We start from the raw sequence: 19,873 nt of genomic DNA on the forward strand, positions 1-19,873 counted from the left end.
AATGATCACACTTTTTATCGTGAGTTTTAAAATAGTTTCAAATTAACCTTTCCCTTATTTTTGTAAAGCATTCCCGATTCTTCGTCTTCTCATTCGATATATGATCGATCAATTATCATTCTGTTCGTGCACAGCTTAAAGATGCCTTTAACCGCTTTATTTGTTCGTTCCTTACTAAACAAAGCTAGCCACACATCCTGTACTCAAACACATGAGAATGGAAATCAGATAATCACTCAGATTATTATCCTCGACGATATCGTTTTTTTTTATTGAGCCAATTCACTTAATGGTTTACCGTGTCGAGTTTAATCAGCTCCCGAAATTGCTCATTGGTACAAACAAAATGATTTTCAATTCTGTTTGAATTTTCCAAACTCTCGAAACTTTATTGGAACAGTTTTCTCGAATTACGAATGCGTTGCGTGTTGTTTGCTTCAAAGAAAGAGCTTGAGAGAAAGAGAGAAATCACGGGTCGCTTATCTCGTGATTTACCTCTCGCGAAGGAACTGAGTTCCAAGCGAGCTAACCGCGCACTTCCGTGTTTTTTTCAGCGTTTCTACAAATGTTACCGCTGCCTTGGCCGGATGGGACCTACTCAGGCGGCAGGAGCCCGAGGAGAACGAGGACTCGCTTCCCGTGTCCCCGATGCCGTAAGAGCTACACCACGAAGAGCGCCGTCACGGCCCACTTCAAGTACGACTGCGGCAAACCGCCGCGCTTCGAGTGCCCGTACTGCGGCAAGCTTAGCAAGAAGAAGTTCAACATCCAGGATCACATTAGGCACAAGCACCCGTCGAAGCAGGTCATCTGCAACACGCTCTTCTAGGATAAGTCGCGCGGCCGGCTACGGCGCGAGCGAACGACAACTTCCACGCGAACATCGTTTCAACGCCTGTGATCCGCCGCCCCGCGGAATTATTCCGCATTTCCCCACTCCCTTCTCCTCTCCCCTGACCCGATAGACCAGCGAAGATAGACAGGGAATATCTTCTCTTTTCTAGATTTTTGTTCCTGGGGTTGCGTGCGATCCTGATAAAACGCCACCCCTTTTGTACCTGTGTTTTGTGCAATCGTTGAATATTATATATGTATAGAATATATAATATTATTTTTATTCTCACGTACCAAGATGAATTTGAACATTGCGTGCGAGTCGAGGAAAACGCTTGTATTCGCTGAATGTTGAAACAGAGATTTGAAGAGATTAGTTTCTAGATTCCTTCTTCTTCATCATCTTGAATCGTAGCGCAGCTTCTTGTTCCTTTCCTTCATCTAGTTTTAAAACGTTGTATATGTATATGTGACTGATTATTATATTCTGTATAGGAATTTATTTTTTTCTTGCGGTACTTACATAGCTAATATACTTTTTAAATATAGATATTTTGTGCTTCAGGTTGCGCGTCATCTTAAATTCAGGCAAGCGCATGAAATAATTTGTTCGAGTTCAAACCGCATTTCGAAAGCATAAAATAAATTTTATTGGTGAAAATGACGAGCTTCTTTTCAAAGATGAGAATTTGAATTTACACGATCGCCGATCTTCCAAAGTGACGATATTAATAGGAAGAAATTATATTGAATAAAAATAGCCACGATATTCGAGGTGTATTTTTTTCATCTGCGATAGATGGAACAATATCAAAGATGTCTCATTATTTGAGAACGTACTTATAGTCATGTAAAGCTATCGAATATACGTCTGTTTTCAAGTTTGAATAAAAGCATTTTACCAGAGAAGTGATTTGCTCTTAAGAAAATCACGTGTGACTTAAATCTGCGCAATTTTTTACTTCTCTTATACTTTTCTTTCTTATTCACTTTCTCTCCCTCTCTCTCTTTCTTTCTTTCTGCCTATCTTTCTATCTATCTTATTTCTTATTGCGAATATCCCATCTGCATGGAATTCTGATGCCTTTATTCTCGAACAGAGGATACGTTTCCGTGACACATCCCGAGCATACCACGATGTTGACCATAACACGATTTTTTGTAGGTGGCAGACTAGTCCAGCTTCACGCTATGCGTCGGAAGAAGTACATGAGGAAACGGGACATACAGTACAATTCGGACACGGGCAAGTACCACTGCCCCAATTGCAACAATGGCTACGGCAGACGGGATACCATGCTCGGCCACTACAGATACGAGTGCGGCAAGGCACCTAGGTACAAGTGCCCGTACTGCAACCTCTGCAGCAAGAAGACCTCTAACATTTATCAGCACGTCAGATGTATGCACCCGAAGGAGCAGGTGACTCTCGTGAAGCTCTATTGAAGAAACTCGCTGGCAGCGAAGGGGGTTGAAATTTTCAGAGCTACTTGTCGAATCGGATTGCTTGTAGCGTCTCAGGGAAGTTTTATTTCTCCTGGTATCGTAAGCAGGTTCGTGCTATCTCTTTGTGAAAATTTTTCGAATGCGACTCTTGACGGCTAACGAGAGAGAATTACATCTTGTACAAATGTTGAGCTTACAGCGTATCGAAAGACTATTCAGAGAGAATATTCAGAAGATCTATCAAAATCAATGCGAATTATGCGTTGAAAAGACTTATTACACATTATGCCATTGTACATTTGATTTGCGATTTGTTGTGCTTCAATATTTATTTAATATTATGTTTCAAATATTATGTTTCTCTAAATTTTATTTAACATAATGCAATTACATGTTCCTGCAATTTCTTCTTCGAGATAAATTTGATGAATCCTAGTGGATTCAAGACTGCATTGTATAAAGTGTTTTCAAGGCATATGTAAAGAAATAAAGAATATGAAGAAAAGAAGCTCTTGTATCTCTCATTATTCATACAAGCTTTTTTTAACGATAATGCTGCGTATAATGTATTGTAGCAATAGATTTTCATCAATATTGCAGTCTGGGCACCGGTGTTTATTTTTCTGGCATATTGTAACGAACTTGAGGTGAATTCGTTAAAGTTGTCACTATTAATCCGAGAAATAAGTACTGGTAAAAAATAATTGATTATAAGTGTGTGTCTTGTTACAGACTTCTTTTTAGGCAATCTTCTGGTGTAAGTTTCCAAAATTTTTTATAAATGAATACAACGATGAAGAAATCAAGAGCGTCCTAAATATGTCGATTACATCAATTGCAACAAATATATTAGGATAATAAGTATATTCGCTAGTCTTTTAAGGCTTTGGAACAACTTTGCTGTTATAAATTTTCGAAAATTATAAAGAGTATTGGAAGAAGTACAGAAAGAGAGATTAATCTATCGAAAGAGTGCAACCTTTGTTGCGTCAAACAGCATAAATCTCGTGTTACATTCACAGTTTAATTACAGTTTGTGTTCAAATGTACAAATGCTTTTATGGAGGGGATTATTCCTTGTGTTTTCCCGCGTAGAGTGCTTTGCGATTATAGTCGCGAATTAACGTGTCAACAATTATTAATGCGAGCGATTATTAACACGAGATGATATCGGTTTCAGAATTATGGGGCAACGAGCCGACCGAGGGAGACCGATCCCGGATGTTGCCGCAGCTACACAAGATGATGGAGAACGCGATTGATTCGCACACCCGGAAGTATCAGTGCCCGAAGTGCAAGAAATCCTTCTCGCAGAGCTACTCGATGTATCGGCATTATAGATACGAGTGCGACTCGTTGCCGCGTTATCAATGTCCTTATTGTGGCCACGTCAGCAAGTGGTCTCACTCGATCTACAATCATATCAGAAAGCTCCATCCGGGACAGGCGGTCACGCTGAACAAACTCTACTAATCCAGTCGAACGTGTCGTAATTCACGTGGGGAAACGCTCGTATATGATATGTACGATGTTAAGATACGCTCGTCGTTTCGTCTCACAATAAATGAAAGCGAAAAGCGCGTTTCTTCACTTGCGTGCTCTGAGAAGAGTGAGATCTTTTCGTCTTTAAACGGCATTTTGCCCCTCGGAGTTCTATCGAAGGTTGATCGATGAAATCGTACGTGCCTCTTCTTAAATCGAGATATAGCACGAAGATTGCGATAATCTATCGATTATGTCCGAGAGAATATGCATCGAATATTTGGTGTGAATAAAAAAAATTACGGCATTTTATCATTATGATTGTGACCGAGCTCGATATGATTTAATAAGTCTGATCGTTTCGATTTAGATAAGGCTCAGACCAAGGTAATCTTCGATCGCTCCCGAGGAGGAGGCAAAATTTCGAAAGTTCCTCTGCGCATTCCCATCTTTCCCGTTGAAATCTTCTCGAATTCTTCCCGCTGTTAAGAGATCGGTTGCGCATCACATTGCTCTAATATACGATTTCCGTCTTTATTTGTGCTTACAGACTTCAGACCGATCGTCTTGGAGAAGTATCACGGCACGGTGCGCAATTCCCGGCACACGCTCAGGCTTCAGACTTCCTTGAACCGGCGCGGTTTTCCTTGTCCCAGGTGTGCGCGCACCTTCCGCACTTCCGGCGGCATGAGTCGGCATTATCGGCTTGAGTGCGTCGACATGCCACGCTTCAAGTGCCCATACTGCGACATGCGTAGCAAGTATACACAGGCTGTATACAGGCACATCCGGGTGAAGCACCACAACATGGAGCTGAAATTTGTAAAATTGTACTAAACGGAGACTGATCTAATCTGTAGCATTTATACGAATGGAGAAAGTCGGATTTATATCCTTCCTGATAAGAAAAGATTCTTTCCTTCCTTATACATATAGCTAGCTATTAAATTTTCATGAAATTAATACAATAAGAAATGTATTTTATATTTGACAACTTAATCACACACACACAGAATTTTTTACTCACAGTTATTTGTGAGTTTTCTTATTGGAAGAATCCAAATGTTTTTTTTATTCTTGTCGAGAAAAATAAATAATAGAAAATATATGACAAGACTTTTTGTGATAAAATCAAGAAAGTTTTTATCACGTTGCGTTCTAGAGAAATTATATAATTATTATATTTAATATATATGATAATTAAATACGCGTATAAAAGAAAATAATTGTAATTTTTAATACATTAAACATGAACATAAATATTTTAAAACATTTCCTGCGATTTACTTTTAACTAATTATTGATAACAATTTGATTTATTATTAATGATCTGACATAATTGACAATTAATCACAAGGGATCTCTCAGGCTTCTTTTTTATTTGTTGAACGATATTGCAAATAGAATATTAATTATTTCTATTGGTTATTTAAGACACTAGGAACACAAAAAGTAAAAATTATTTATTTATTTGAAACATCATAGCTAGAAAAGAAAAATTCAATTTCTAAAATCTGAGAGTCTCTCTGAGATTTCACGTATATTATTAAAAGAATTATTGGAAACTTTCTACATTTTTTGTATAAATATGTGATATATTGTAAATCTGTCAGAAACGTACAATATAGTTATTTAATTCTTGCTTATGAATATGTGCAAGTTTCCAGTAAATTATGAACAGCATCGTATTATCATTTTATGAATATCGAATTTTTTTGGAACAGCTATAAATAAATTAATTTTTTTTAAGATTTGATATTTATCAAAAGAGATTAAAACTAAAAAATATTTTTTTCTTATTTATCATTTCTACATATTTAAAAAAAAAATGATGTTGATCTCCATATTACGACTTATTTTTATATATAAATTAATGTGAAAACAAAAACATATATATACGCGCTATATTATTTTAAATCTGTTATTTTAAATTAAGCCTTTTTCTGCTGAAATATAATTGATATATATGCTCTTGTTACACAATAATAATGTAATTCTGATCTTTCTTAATATGCCAGGGAATTGTGTACTAATTTGTGTGTTTAATTTAATATATCCGATTTTTAAAATTGTCATCAAACAGACGATAAAAGAGAGAAATGAAAACAGTGATACTTTGACATTCCTAAAGTCTTGTATATTCTATTTGTATATGTATTTATTGAAGATTAACAATATTTACGAAATATAAAATATAACCATGATTTATGTTATCGGAAGCAAGAAAAAACATGCAATCAATTTTTTCATATAAATAATCTACGTAAATAATTATTCGTCAATAAAACTGTAATTTGATAAAATATAAATCATAATAAAGGCGTGTATATTTTTAATTTTATATTTTTTATTTAAAATATCGCTTATCATATTATATTACTAATTATTTTCTTTTTGATCAGTTCTCATTTTTTTACATGCTGATAACACAGAGAGTTGTTGGTGCGTCTATTTATCTAAACTGTTTGGTTGAAAAAGTTATTTGTTAATTTATTGCGAGTAAATTGTAAAAATTGTTTTTATAGTTTTCTTTATTTATGATATCATAATTTGTAACTTGGTTTATAAAAATTAAAAGTTTATAAAAATTAAAGGTTTATAAAAATTCTTAATTTTTTTTTGTAAGGATAGATATTGGCAGTTTGTCCTACATATCGATATAATATTATCTCAAGAAAATGTTTTCTTTGATAATTTTTTAAAAATTTTGTTTAGATAAAATGTGACGAAATCAATATAACTGATGAAAAAGAGTTTTTAGTCATCTGCGGAATGTGCAAGTTGCGTTATACATATGTATACTACGACGATTTGCTATTCGTTTCGTTATCCACGTTTATCGATACATTTTGTGATGATTGAGATATTAAAAATAAGAGATTTATGCGCAGAAATGTGCGTATGATAATGTAATGAGAAACAATTCTGAATACTCACACGCGAATAATATATAAGAATATCTTCGCCAATATTCTAGAGCTATTTCGACAGTCACATTAAAAAGAATTATTGAGGTTACATTTTGTGAAAGCAAATTTCTAATTTTATTATATCCGGGACTATATAATAAAAGCTCTTGCTAAAGTTCTTTTTAAAGTCCCTTTCTTAAAGACCTGATTTTATTGTTATTCTAAATGATCGAGATGTAAAATTCTTGATTCTGTTAATTTAAAACAATTTTAAATTGTTTATTTTTTCTTATCATTTATTCTTCTCTAATATATTCTACATTTTATTTTGCATATTTTTTGCACTTTATTGTACTTGATTCTATATTTTGATTATATCTCCTGGATATTAGAAACTTAAATATTGAATTTTTATATATTTATTTTATTTCATTTTTCTCTCGACAAATATATTGAAAGCGTGAATATTTAAACAATTTTATTTTTTTTATTATATTTTCTGAAATGTATGCGTAATTTAGTATACAATAATTGCATATATTTAATAATATGCAATATATCTTATAATATTATATGTCAAATTAATTTTCATACTTCATCGTGTTACTTGAAAAACAAAAATGGAAAATATACAAAAAATTGCGACCAAAGATACATTTAGAAATAAATGCAAAGATTGTTGATTAGTATGTTAGTATGTACGCTGTAATAACGTTTTATATTAATATGTATATATAAATATAAATATAAGTATAAATGTATATAAGTATATATGTATTCGAATGTTTTTTGTAATTAATGAATCATTAGTTCATGATGATAAAGGACGTTTAGTTAATCAATCGTTTGAGATTTGTTTGTATTTTTTATAAACATTACATTATAAGGCGCATGATGTTTTTTATGTTGCATTTTTATGATTAATTCTTCATCCAATTATTGAATGCATTTTTGCACCTAATTAAGATTGAACCGATCGAAATAAATTGTCACAGAGCAGTAATATGAGTTGCGACGAAAATAATCGCACATTTAGTGACATTTTTGACAAATTAAAATTTCGACGAATCTTCGAATTGCTTCAATTTTAAATCATGTGTTAATCTTGATGAAACGATATCACTTTTTCGCTCCTCGAGATACACCTACGATTCGAGTGTAGAATTGCTTTTTGTGTTTTTTGCTTGATATCTTTAAATTTTTTATATATTTCCGAAAAGCGTATTTTGTGTGTGTGTAACGATGATTAATGTATCTTCCAGATCAAAAGTGTGTTGTGTGGGCCAAATCGGAATCTGTTTGAATCACATGTGTTGTATTATTGAAATGTCTAGACGTTGATTTATGAGAGCGTTATAAGCTTGAGACAAAAGTGCTCGCTCGATTCTTCTGATCTTGTAACAATTCTTCCAGATAGATCCATGCTCTACAGAGATGGCTGGTCCGATTGTCCACGTTATACCGGTTCGAGCATATCCCATGGTTTTCCGTTGAAGAACTGTATGGTGCGGCATCACACTGATCCTCGCGAGAGTCGCTATTTTCGATGTATCTACTGCGATTACCAATCCAAGTACAGCTCGAACGTGTACAAGCACGTGCGAAGGATTCACAAAGACATGCCTTTCTTCAAGCCGAAATTACAGTAGAAACGGGAGAGATACGAGAGACGATGTTGAAAGAATTTTTTTTTACAAGAGAAAAAGTTTTATGAATGCCTATTATTTTTGCTTCAACCCTAAAATATCAGATATGTATGTACAAGCATTTCAAAAGAAATATACATCTTATTTTGTTGTTTATTTAAAATTTTTTCCTATTGGTTTAAATATATTTGGAAGTCTTATATATAATTATAGTTTAAATAAAATATATTACTACATTTATATGAGGTTATTTATATCAGGATCAGCGATTATTAAGCTTATTAATTCAAAAATAATATTATCTCTTTAATTTAATTTTTTTAACATATTTTATTAACATATAACATGTTTAACGTGTTATATTATAACATATTTATATTATATAATATAACATATTTATATATATAACGTATTTAATTCATATTTTTCGTGATTCTTTTTTATTTTTTTTAATTAAACTAAAAATAAAAGAAATTATAGTATCTCTTTTGAAATATCGTACATACCACGAATTTCTACTTTCTTTAATTAGACAAAAGCTACAAAGATGCTGTTATAGTAATTAATTATTTCTTTTCCTCGATTATATATAATTATTTGTATTATTTTTTTCTGCACCTAAGACATTCTCTATTTACAGATGTTATAGAACAACAAAATTTTCTATATAAGTTAGAAATTTCTGATTTGTGTGTATGTTTTTCATAAAATTGCATTATGAAGTACGATGCTGTGAACTTGTAATTACACTTTCATAGAAATTAAAGTTGTTGTTTGAACAATAAAAATTGTTTATATATTAAGAGATAGCGATCTTACCCTTTTGCATTTCCTCTCGATTTTTCTTTAAAAAAATATTCAAATTGTAATTTTCTGCGATAGGAAATTTTACTTTTTTTCAGGTTTGATGGTTGGATTCGTGCAAAATCATCAAAGAAACATATATATGTTTATTACATATATCTCCTTTTTATAGTTATGATTCTCATTTTATTAATGGCATAAATAAGTAGTTTTTCTGAAAAATAAAACTTAAAATTATAAATGCTTATAAAAATCATTAATTTTTTAGTTTTTACATTTTATATTTTATTTTTACATTTCATATATTTTTAATTAATTTGAGTTATATGAAAAGAAATTTTAAAATTTGATCCCGTTTACGTTTTTAAATAATTGTGTTAATTAAGATAATCATATCCATAATAAGAACATTTGATTTATTTTTATATTATTTATTTTATTTGTTTTGCTTCTTACCTAATTTGCAATATAAAAAATTGTGTCTTATTTCAATATATCTCTTATTTAAACATATGTTTTCTTTTTATAGATTCTCAAGATTATATCAATTATACGATTCTTTTCTTATATTAAAAATATTTAAACTATTACAAACTATTGTTTAATATTTTAGCCAAATATTAGACAAGATTTTTGGCTGGCTTCATAAAATAGAAAAAAAAACACAAAAATTTTAATAAATACATTAAAACATATTGTCAAATATGACACAATTTGATATCATGTAAGTATTAATAACGAAAGGCTATAGTTTCTTTTCTTGAATCTAAGTATCTTTGATTTTTCCTCTTGAAATCTTGCCTCAGTTATTCGACATATTTTGTGGAGATATTTTTACTGACCTCGATCTCGATCTGTTTCTTTTTTTCAGTGTTCCGTAGAGGTCGTCGCCGAGTCGTGGAGAACATTGAACGCGGCCAAAGATATTCTTGTCCGAGATGCTGCAGCTCATTCAGTAAAAAGGGCAACATGCTGACACATTTCAGACACGAATGTGGAAAGGAACCAAGATTCCAATGTCCCTACTGCGGAAAGAAGGACAGGAAGTCTTCCAATACTTATAGGCACATCCGACTCTATCACAAGGGTAGCAACATCCAAGCATATCGATTGTACTGAATCAGGAAGAGCGCTTTAACGATCAAGTTGATGTGTCGCGCGGAAAATAAACGGAATTCCCTCAATCAACTAAGTTATGAGCAGCCTCGATCTTCCCTATTTCGTGATCTTCATCTTACTTCGGCGGATCAGCAGATGAAACGCGAGGAATCTGTATAGCGGAAAGCCTATTTTCAGCATTCAGCATCTTCGCTTATCTTCCGGCAGATGTAGAATTTCTGGTGGACAGGGCGACATTCGATCACGATAATAAGATCTCTAACATTACGATATTGTCTCCTTTCTATCTCAGGGCACTTCTCCTCGTTCTACCCAGCCACTTGGTGAGCCAGATTTGCAGAATTCACCCTCGTTTTACCTCATCTTTGTTGTTCTACCTTGCCATTTCGCCCTGTAAAAGAATTCGCGACATCGTGGGTCTCTTTGCGTTTGTGACCTTCGTTCGTTCGTTTCTCTTTTATCGTGTTTCCCATTATGTTCTTTTCCGTTCTGGTCGAGTTACATCGCGCACATTCTGTGTTCGCGATCCCGACTAACCGTGACTCCCCCTCTTCCTGTTTGTAGGACGATTTCTGCAGCCATTCGATGCCGGTATACTGGACATCTTCCGAGCAAACTATGGCAGTAGCCGAAACGAGGTCAAGCATGAAAACGGGCCCTTCTGGCAATCCGGCAAGATGGCCTACCACTGTCCTAGGTGTAACGCTGGTTACACATATAAGAAGACGCTGAAGACCCACATGAAGTACGACTGCGGGAAAGAGCCGAGATTTAAGTGCCCTTATTGCAATAAGAGGGACAAGTGTTCGTCGAACATTTACAAACACATTAGAATGCGGCACGATGGAAAACCAGTGTACGTTGATAGATTAGAATCGTCTCGTTCGTGTACTTCTTCCTTACGCGATTCGTCGTCTGCCATAGGACAGTCGTCTTAATTTGTATAGACTAAATGAAGAGATTTTTGCGAGTGACGCGAGTAGCTTTAAAAATAAGATGAAAGTAAGAAATTTTTGGATTTTTAAAATCATTTCATCATTTTATTACTTTTTACTCCTTTATGTTGTTTACACAACTTCCATTTTTATTGTTTAGATCGCATTAAAGCTGATAATCATACGATGAATTTAATTTCGCTCTTCCTAAATGCGAATGGAAATTTTTTGGGCATTTATGATTAATTAAGCTTATAATCTTTTTAAATTTGAATGAAATGATATGAATATTAATATGAATACGAATATTAATATAATATTAAATTAATATAAATATGAATATAAATATTAATGTAATATTATATTAATATAAATATTAATATAAATTTATTAATATTGACCCTTCTGCTCATTAATATAGAACATATTAAATAGAGTGGAATTAAGTAGAATGGAGCGTTTTAATAAATTTTATAAAGAATTATGTCTAGATTTACAATCGATAAAAAAAGATCAAAATTATTATTTTTTTTATCTTTATTTCCTTTTTAAATAAATTCGTATTTATTTCTTCTCATTATTATTAAGTTCAACGTCAAGAGAATAAAAGCAACATATAGAAAAGTTTTTTTTTTTTTTTTCAGAATTTGCCCGCTTTAATTTTTTACCCGCTTTAATTTTTTGTCCGCTTTATTTTTTTTAGTGAAAAGAATGCCCATTTACAATACAATGGCTACTTCGTCGAAATGCTTGTAAATGCGATTAAATGCAAAAGAGATGAATGTGCATTATGTAAAGTACGAAAAAATATATTTCGACTTCTCTTCAATTGTGAGTTCCTATCATGTAAGTAAAAATTGTGACAAGAAGAATTGAAGAGTATGTTTTCGAAGAGGTTTAAATATATAATTTTAACAAATTGTCTTTTTTTAATGATGTGTACAGGGTGTAATATGAGAAATATATTTCTGCTTATATATATTTGTGAGAAAAGATATTATAGGTAGGTCCCTCTTATGGAAAGAAGCTCTTCAATTGCATTGTAAAGTGTATCATTTACAAAACTATGTACAATTGACAATCCGATTCGTTAACAATGCTCGAATACATCATTTACCTCAATTCAATAAAAGAAAAGAGGCAGCATAAGAATTAACTGCGCGACGATATCGTAGAAAACACGTTTGTGTATCTTCATATCATAGCATATTTCATCATCGCTCTCGCATAATTATGAAATCAATTTTTTATGTATTGTAACATAAATTTTTTCGAAAAAAGTAATCCATGATGAAAATGGCTTCATTTTATCAGTCAATCTTGTGCGAGACATTAGGACGATTGTTTTCTATAAAATAGAGATAGCTTTTAATTTCTCATAATCCAAATATAGGTATATTCCGTTCTTACGAACGTGTAATTGACAATTACTTGTATATAATTACTTGTATAGCGAATAAAATTTGTATTTATTGCGCATGTCAGTTTGTTACCTTAAAACAACATGAATGGCAATAAGGATAATAATCGCGATTCAATGCCCTTCAAGGTGCATTTACGTACCAAATGCGTGCATTTGTAATCCAGGCGCACTATAGTATATCCAATGTATCAATTTTTATTATTTTTCATTCTTTTATATAATCAAACAAGTTATAAGATTCAGCGGGACGTACCGAGCGATATCGATATCGAAATTATCTCACGAAATTACGCAAATTAATTAGATTTTTAATACGATGCTACATTTGGATAAATTTTTTTTTATACTTGAATGATACATAGGACTACATCGGAATCGTATCGCTCGGCTGCGTTACAATGTCGTTTGGTCTCAGAAAGGATTGCAATTAAAAATGATCGTTCTTTGATACTAATGTCTTGGCTTGCTTTCAGATACACAGCTGTCGGAGTGGCGCAACTTAAGAACCATGAGCAGCTACATCTGCTCGAAATGCAACGCGGGCTTCCGAAGGATGTGGGACATGCTTAGGCACAAATGCGGCCAGACACGATACGCGTGTCCCTACTGCCACAAAAAGGATAATTCGTCCTCGAACGTTTACAGACACATTAGACGATGGCATCCGAACCATCCGGTCGGTGTGAACAGAATGTTTTGAACGATAGCACGTATCGTATCGTATCTCGCTCTGTACGGGAAATTAAGAGACACAGTATATTCTTTAATTAATATAAATATATCTCGAATTATTTACATGCACATGTAGAGAATAAAACTTTAGAAATTTGGACGCAATCTGTAATGTAATTTTTCACGAAACGATCCATTTCCCATAAACCTGACATATAGAAATTAAATCTTGGAGATTTTTTAAATTTTGTTTAATGCGTTCGCACCATTAAAATTCTTCGATATTTCTTACAGATATTTTAATTTTTAATTTAATAATATTTTTGTTCCATATTTCGGAAATTAATATTCTTTATTCGTTTATTTTCTCATTATTATAATTTGTCAAGATGTAAGACGATATTATGTAATTAAAATTTGATTTTCAATTAATTAAAATTTCAACTTTCGTGCTATTTTTCTTCGATTAGCTTGCAGTTTTATCGACAAGTGCATTGTTTATTTCGCAAGAATTTTCTTTTCAAAGTTTTGACTTTATTCCGAACTGATTATGTTTTCATCTTTTTCAGATTGGGCAGTATTGATGTTTTAACGAAGATTATCTATTTAGAAGAATAATATAAGACATTTCCGCGATCTTTGAGTTTTATAGTTACTCTTTATTAGCATTCATATATTACGTCACATATATTACACTTCTTATTCGCTCAGCATTTATTAAGCATGTAAAATATTCATTGTTTTACATGGGATACAACGTTAACACGATGAAAAATTATCGATGGGAATTATGATATGGGAATTATTGCGCACGATATTCTGTATTCATGTTAAACACGGTTTTTTTCTCTTAAGTTTTAGCAGCCTAACTCCAAACGCATGCAATATTATCGTAGATATAAAAGTAGATGATCGACATAACATTAAATGTAATACAAATGGAACTCGATAGAGAGGTCATTCACGCGTGTATTTATCACGGTGTATTTAGTGTGTACGAAATTATGAGTGCGCGATTATAATTCGAGCTTCGAATGTTGTGCGAAATAAATCGTATGGCTTCGTCTATGTTGTTTTTCAATCACGGTGACTTTACCGATGATTTGTCTTCCGCCGCATTTGTTTGTTGCGAATATATAACGATATCCAGGAACGAGAACAATCATTGTTACTTTTTACAAAAAATTTGCATTTTTCTATCCCTTCCAATCATCAAATTGGCATCAATCGTTCTCATTTCTTATTTATTATGTGATAATTCGACCATAAATTGGCATTGATCGTTCTCGTTCCAAGCTACTGATACATTCAGCTTGCAAGAGTTCTCAAAGAACGCGAGATTGCGTTCGTTGTATTATGTTAATTATTATCCTCCCGACACTTCTCGGCGACACGGATCATGAACGAGGATGAGAGCTAATCCCGCCCCGCCGCTAACTTGGCTCTTCGAATTTTTCAGGTGCTCGTCAAAACGTCGCCAGGAGACGGCGCAAAGTGTACTCCGTGAACAAGAGTCACTACTGTCCGCGCTGCAACCGCGGCTTCACCCTGAAGAAGAACATGACGCGGCACCTGCGCCACGAGTGCGGCATGGCGCCCAAGTACCAGTGTCCCTATTGCGACAAGCCCTCCAAGTTTACCCAGAACATTTACGCGCACATCCGAAAGTATCATCCCGGTCAGGCATTATGCTTCAGGCGCTTGTATTGAATAACCCAATTGAAACGTTCTCGAGCACAGTGAGAGCTCGATTATGTCACAACGCCGCTCGTGTCATCATTTCGCTTTTCTTCGTTCGCTTCCGTTCCATTTCGCGTCCTCTGTCAATGCTCAGGAAATAACAGAAAGTGACATTCGTTCCTATGAAGGAAAGCTCAATAAAATGGCTGCGAGTCGAGTTATCGTAGAGTGTCCTTTGACCCATCCATTTTCACGACGGAGTAAAGGAACCGCTTTTCTTCGTGGTAGGTGAAGCTGAACTATCGTTGTGGAAGGGGGATGTCCAGTTTGGATCGATGAATCCGTCGCGCGTTCGTCTTTCTTTTCTAATCGTAATGGTCGTTTCGATTTCAGATGTCACCGACGGATATTGCGCTCTCCGACACAAGCGGTTCGTCTGCATGCGCTGCGGTAGACGGTACGTCAACGGCAAGGACCTGAAGAGGCACGAGAAGTACGAGTGCGGCAAATCGCCGCGTTTCAAGTGTCCCTATTGCAGCCAGCGGGCAAAGTATCGCTCGATCATTTACAATCACGTGCGCGCGAGACACCCCAGGATGTACGTGACAACGATGGATCTCGGCAGTGACGTCTATCCCGCATAAACGAGAATTATTCCGAGAAGGAAACGTGGAATTTACTGTAATATTGATTTTTGCGCAAAAACGAGTTGATTTCTATCAGGGATGTGTAAATTTGTTATTATTTGTTCGTTGTAGAAAATGAAAAACAGAGGGAGAGAAAAAGAAAGATTTAGTTTATGCGTGAATTTTTATATAATATACTTTATGCGGTTCATTCCGCTGTTTGTTCCTCGAACGAAAAATGACATGGACACTCTAGATGGGTGGCGATGGTGCTTAATTCGTTACTACTTTGTGCCTACAGTTGTATCGATAAGACTCAACGATGTGATCTGAAGTTTAACATGTTGAAACATAAATTATGATATGTATATATTATCGTGCTAGAGCGCGCTAGTCTTCTTCCATCATTTCTTTATCTCGTAAGAAAATTGAAGAATAAATGTATATTTCCCGCTCGTAATCCTCACTATATAGATTTTTGTTTCGCAACGACCTAGTAAGCCTATGATTATCTCTTCTTACACTCGGAGTTTGCCTCCTCCATCATCGCAGCGTCCGAGACTCCAATACATATAGAACCCTACGTTTCATCCGTTATTTTTCAGGGTAAGAGTTGCCGCAGGCAAGATTGGGATGTCGCTCCGCGAAAAAAAAAGCGGGTAACGAAAGCAGCGCACGAAAGAGAACACGTGTTTGAAAGATTGTCGCTCTTAAGTGTTACCGTTCAGTCCCCCCCCGTCGCGGTGAATCATCGACTGACGAACTGACCTGTGCTTTACAGCTCTCTACAGTCGCTCCTGCTACGGCGCCGGCATTCCTGTCACCACCCGTCGACGCCGATTGCGCATCGGGCCGTCCGGGACGGCGAACACCTCGTCGCCTGGCACCTACGAGTGTCCCAAGTGTCGCAAGATCTACAAGTGGTACCGCGGACTGCACAGGCACCTAGAGTACGAGTGCGGCAAGGCGCCGCGCTTCAGGTGTCCGCATTGCGTCTACACCGGCAAGCACCGGTCGCACGTCTACTCGCACATCAAGAGCAATCACCACGACCGGCCCGTCTACGCGGTCGACACCAAGCAGACCTGAAGAGTCTCGATCGTGTTCTCGCGCAAGCGAATTGGCGCTTTTCTCTCGCGCTTCCCTCGATCAATGGGATATTGATAGAATTTTTGATAAAAAATGCATGGATTTTATAGCGGTGAAATTATACGTGGGGATTATTAAGTCGGCGTAAATGTTTGAAGATTCCTAAGATTAAGTATTCTTGAACGTTAAGGGTGTTTTGATTTTAGATACTTCGGTCGGTTTAACTAATATCTGTGATCTCCGCCCGTGTGCGAACGAATAATTTAATTTTCGATTAGTGTTTGTTATATTTTATTCTCTATTGATAATTTTGTATCAATGATCTGCTTCTATGTGTTCATTTGTGATAACAATCAATTCAATTAATTGGAATGGCAATTCATTTGTGATAACAATCAATTCAATTAATTGGAATGGCAAATTGATTTTACTTTCGCTCTACAAATTTTAATGATGTATTCAATATACATCTTTTGTCAATATTTTTATTACCCTTTAGATCAATTTATACAATAAACGATTCTATTTCTTTCGATGCTTATCATAAGTTGTTAATAATGCCAAAAAAGCATGTACCTAAACTTGTAACTCTTTTCAGAGATAATTTGCAATATTGTAAATATTCGTATTTTGTTGCTAATAAACAAAATAATTTAATGCTGTAATCAACGAATATCGATGTATATAGTTCTCAATTATGCATCGTTAAGAGAATTCAGATTTTTATCGGACTCGCAACGCATTGTCTATAAAAAAATATAATATAGGTATTTCCATCTCTCTATAGAAATGTAACTCTATCCTATGTCGAAATATTCCCTCCACCTTTACTTCTTTATGTTCTTCTATCTCCATCACGTGTTATATCCTTGAGCGTGTTTGCATTAATCGTCATTGCGATGATTCCGACATTTCGCGTTAATTTTCCGATAATATAGATTCCTCGATTCTTCCGATAGCGCAGCAAGATTACATGAGGGATCTTCGAGGATAATCGAGCGTAACGCTCTTTCACGAGAAAGATGCTCGCGAAGCTCGTTCCGCCATCCTGGTGAGCGACGAGTCCTCGAGGGTGAAGACGAGCACGAGGAATACGTTGGTTCGCGTTCGTTGACTAACCAGTTGCCAACTTTCTTCTTCCAGATTCGTTCCTGAGGTGGTCATTGCAGCAGCAGCGCGTCATCAACTACGATGAGAAGACCATGTCTTATCGCCACCCGTGCCCAAAGTGTCACCGCAGCTACAAGCATCGTAGTCATATGACGAGACATTATCGATACGAGTGTGGGATACCTCAGCGATTCGAGTGCCCGTATTGCAAGCACCATTTGCGGCAACGCACGCACGTGTGGACGCACATACGCACATTTCATCCGGACAGCGAGCTCTATTGCATCGACATTGTCACCAATTCGAAGCTCTCTTGGCAGGAACCTCGAAATGACTAAGGCGGTCGTTCTGCCCTTTTAATTGTTTCGAACGAATTAGAGAATTGGACTGACATTTTTATTTAATTATATCCATTTTTCATATTTTTAAACTTATCTCCATCGTGCGCACGAAAGCTAAATCTTTATGTTTACAGGGTGCAAGTCTCTCCTGAATTTTATGATGTAAATTTAATAATGTTGTGTATTTTAATTAAAAATTATATATATATATATATATATATATATATAAATTTTTAATAAATATATACAATATTATAAAAGTTATGTTATAAAATATATGATATATGCGTGAATTAATACCGTTGAACAGATATATCGGTGAAATTATGATTATACAGAACATAAAACAAATTAATTATTTATCAGATTCTCTTTCAAAAACGAGAGAAATAACAATTAAATGAAATAGAACTTCTCTGAAGAATTTGTAAATTATAAATGGATAATATTTTATAAAAAGGTTTTGTATATATATTTTATTTAAATTTTCGGTATTTACGTTAATACGTTTCTAAGCTCAAACTATTGTTCTCTAAAATTCGCAGGAATAATAATATAATTGAGAAGTTTTTTATTAACTCGTCTTTTCGATATATATAATGACAATATTTATTTTCTACTTGTCTCTTAAGAAAACGAATTTTTATATTAGATGTCGGATACGTTTCGTGAGTGATTAAGAAGAAAATGTCTCGATTATTTTGATAGTAATCATGCATATCTTGTTTGCACATTATCTTGTACATATATCTTTTATAATTCTGTATCAATCCAGACAAAACAATCGATAGATTTATCTTTCTGACAATTTTCTGATATGCTTCTAATGTTTTTATAATTGGATCGTATATTGATATAAAATATGTCAAACCGTGTTTTACAAATGATTAGCTTCTCAATAAAACAAATAATGTTTTACCTTATCAATAAATATATAAGAAAACTCGTACCTACCTAACGACATTATCGTTTAATTAAATTTCAATTTATGTACTTAAGAACCTTCGAATTATAAAGAAAAATATATATATCGAACGAAACTGATTATTACATGCTAGAAATTTTGTACGACAATTATTAAACACAGCAGAAAAATATAATAAAATGTTTATTGATCTGCGCGCCAATAAAGATAACTATCGTTCGATCGATTCGACCTTTTCACTCTCTCCTCTCGTTTTTTTTTCTTTCTTCTACGTCCCGTAGCATCCACTGCTGATGTCTATGTGATGGTTATGGTTTTGTAATGACAATGTTTACCGTGATTTTTCATAATTTTATCGACGAAGAAAGTCTGACACGCGGGAACCGTTTTGCAGGACGCGTCCTTTGTGAGAGAAAGCCGAAAATCGACTCGCTATTAAAAAGCTTTCTCTTTTTCATGGGTTTCAGATGCTCTTCCGAGACGGAAGAGGAGACTCGAGATGGTTCCGCGGGAACGCAGCATCTGTAAGCAAAACGGCATGTTCGAGTGTCCTAGTTGCTACAATCAGTACAAGTGGAAAAAATCGATGCTGACGCATCTGCGTTATCAGTGCAAGCAACCGCCGAGATTCGAGTGCAAGTATTGCCCGGCAAAGAATTATCAAAAGGCGCATATCGTTCGTCATTTGCACGTGCATCACTCGCATCTTTCGCCGATGTTCTTCGATCGGAAACATAACGCCACTTTCCGACTTTGATTAAGTATACGTTCGCCCCTACAAATCTCAATTGTTATGCCTAATAAAGTGCGTAGCTAGATTTCTAACTGAATG

The 19,873-nt window shown here is 34.6% G+C and overlaps 1 protein-coding gene across 31 annotated transcripts in view; it reads left to right on the forward strand.

The window, feature by feature from the left end:
• The window catches only part of LOC145962872 (longitudinals lacking protein, isoforms A/B/D/L), a 244,731-nt gene that overhangs the window by 79,824 nt on the left and 145,034 nt on the right, over positions 1-19,873 (forward strand). For 4 of the 31 annotated variants that reach the window (XM_083084278.1, XM_083084280.1, XM_083084279.1 and 1 more), the window contains exons 7-10: positions 9,993-10,208; positions 10,805-11,096; positions 11,879-12,021; positions 13,072-13,435. The exons of 24 other annotated variants lie outside the window; for them this stretch is intronic. In XM_083084278.1, the coding sequence (XP_082940404.1) occupies positions 9,993-10,208; positions 10,805-11,096; positions 11,879-12,021; positions 13,072-13,298 (878 nt within the window). In that variant the 3' untranslated portion in view covers positions 13,299-13,435. Of the gene's footprint in view, positions 1-1,999; positions 2,296-4,312; positions 4,615-9,992; positions 10,209-10,804; positions 11,097-11,878; positions 12,022-13,071; positions 13,436-19,873 lie in introns of those variants that run through there. 3 more of the 31 variants (XM_083084283.1, XM_083084321.1, XM_083084324.1) reach the window with 3 other exon arrangements.

The sequence above is a fragment of the Camponotus vicinus genome, unplaced genomic scaffold, assembly GCF_025532165.1.
Source record: "Camponotus vicinus isolate PSW18456_S1 unplaced genomic scaffold, iyCamVici1.0 SCAF_12, whole genome shotgun sequence".
Lineage (NCBI taxonomy): Eukaryota > Metazoa > Arthropoda > Insecta > Hymenoptera > Formicidae > Camponotus > Camponotus vicinus.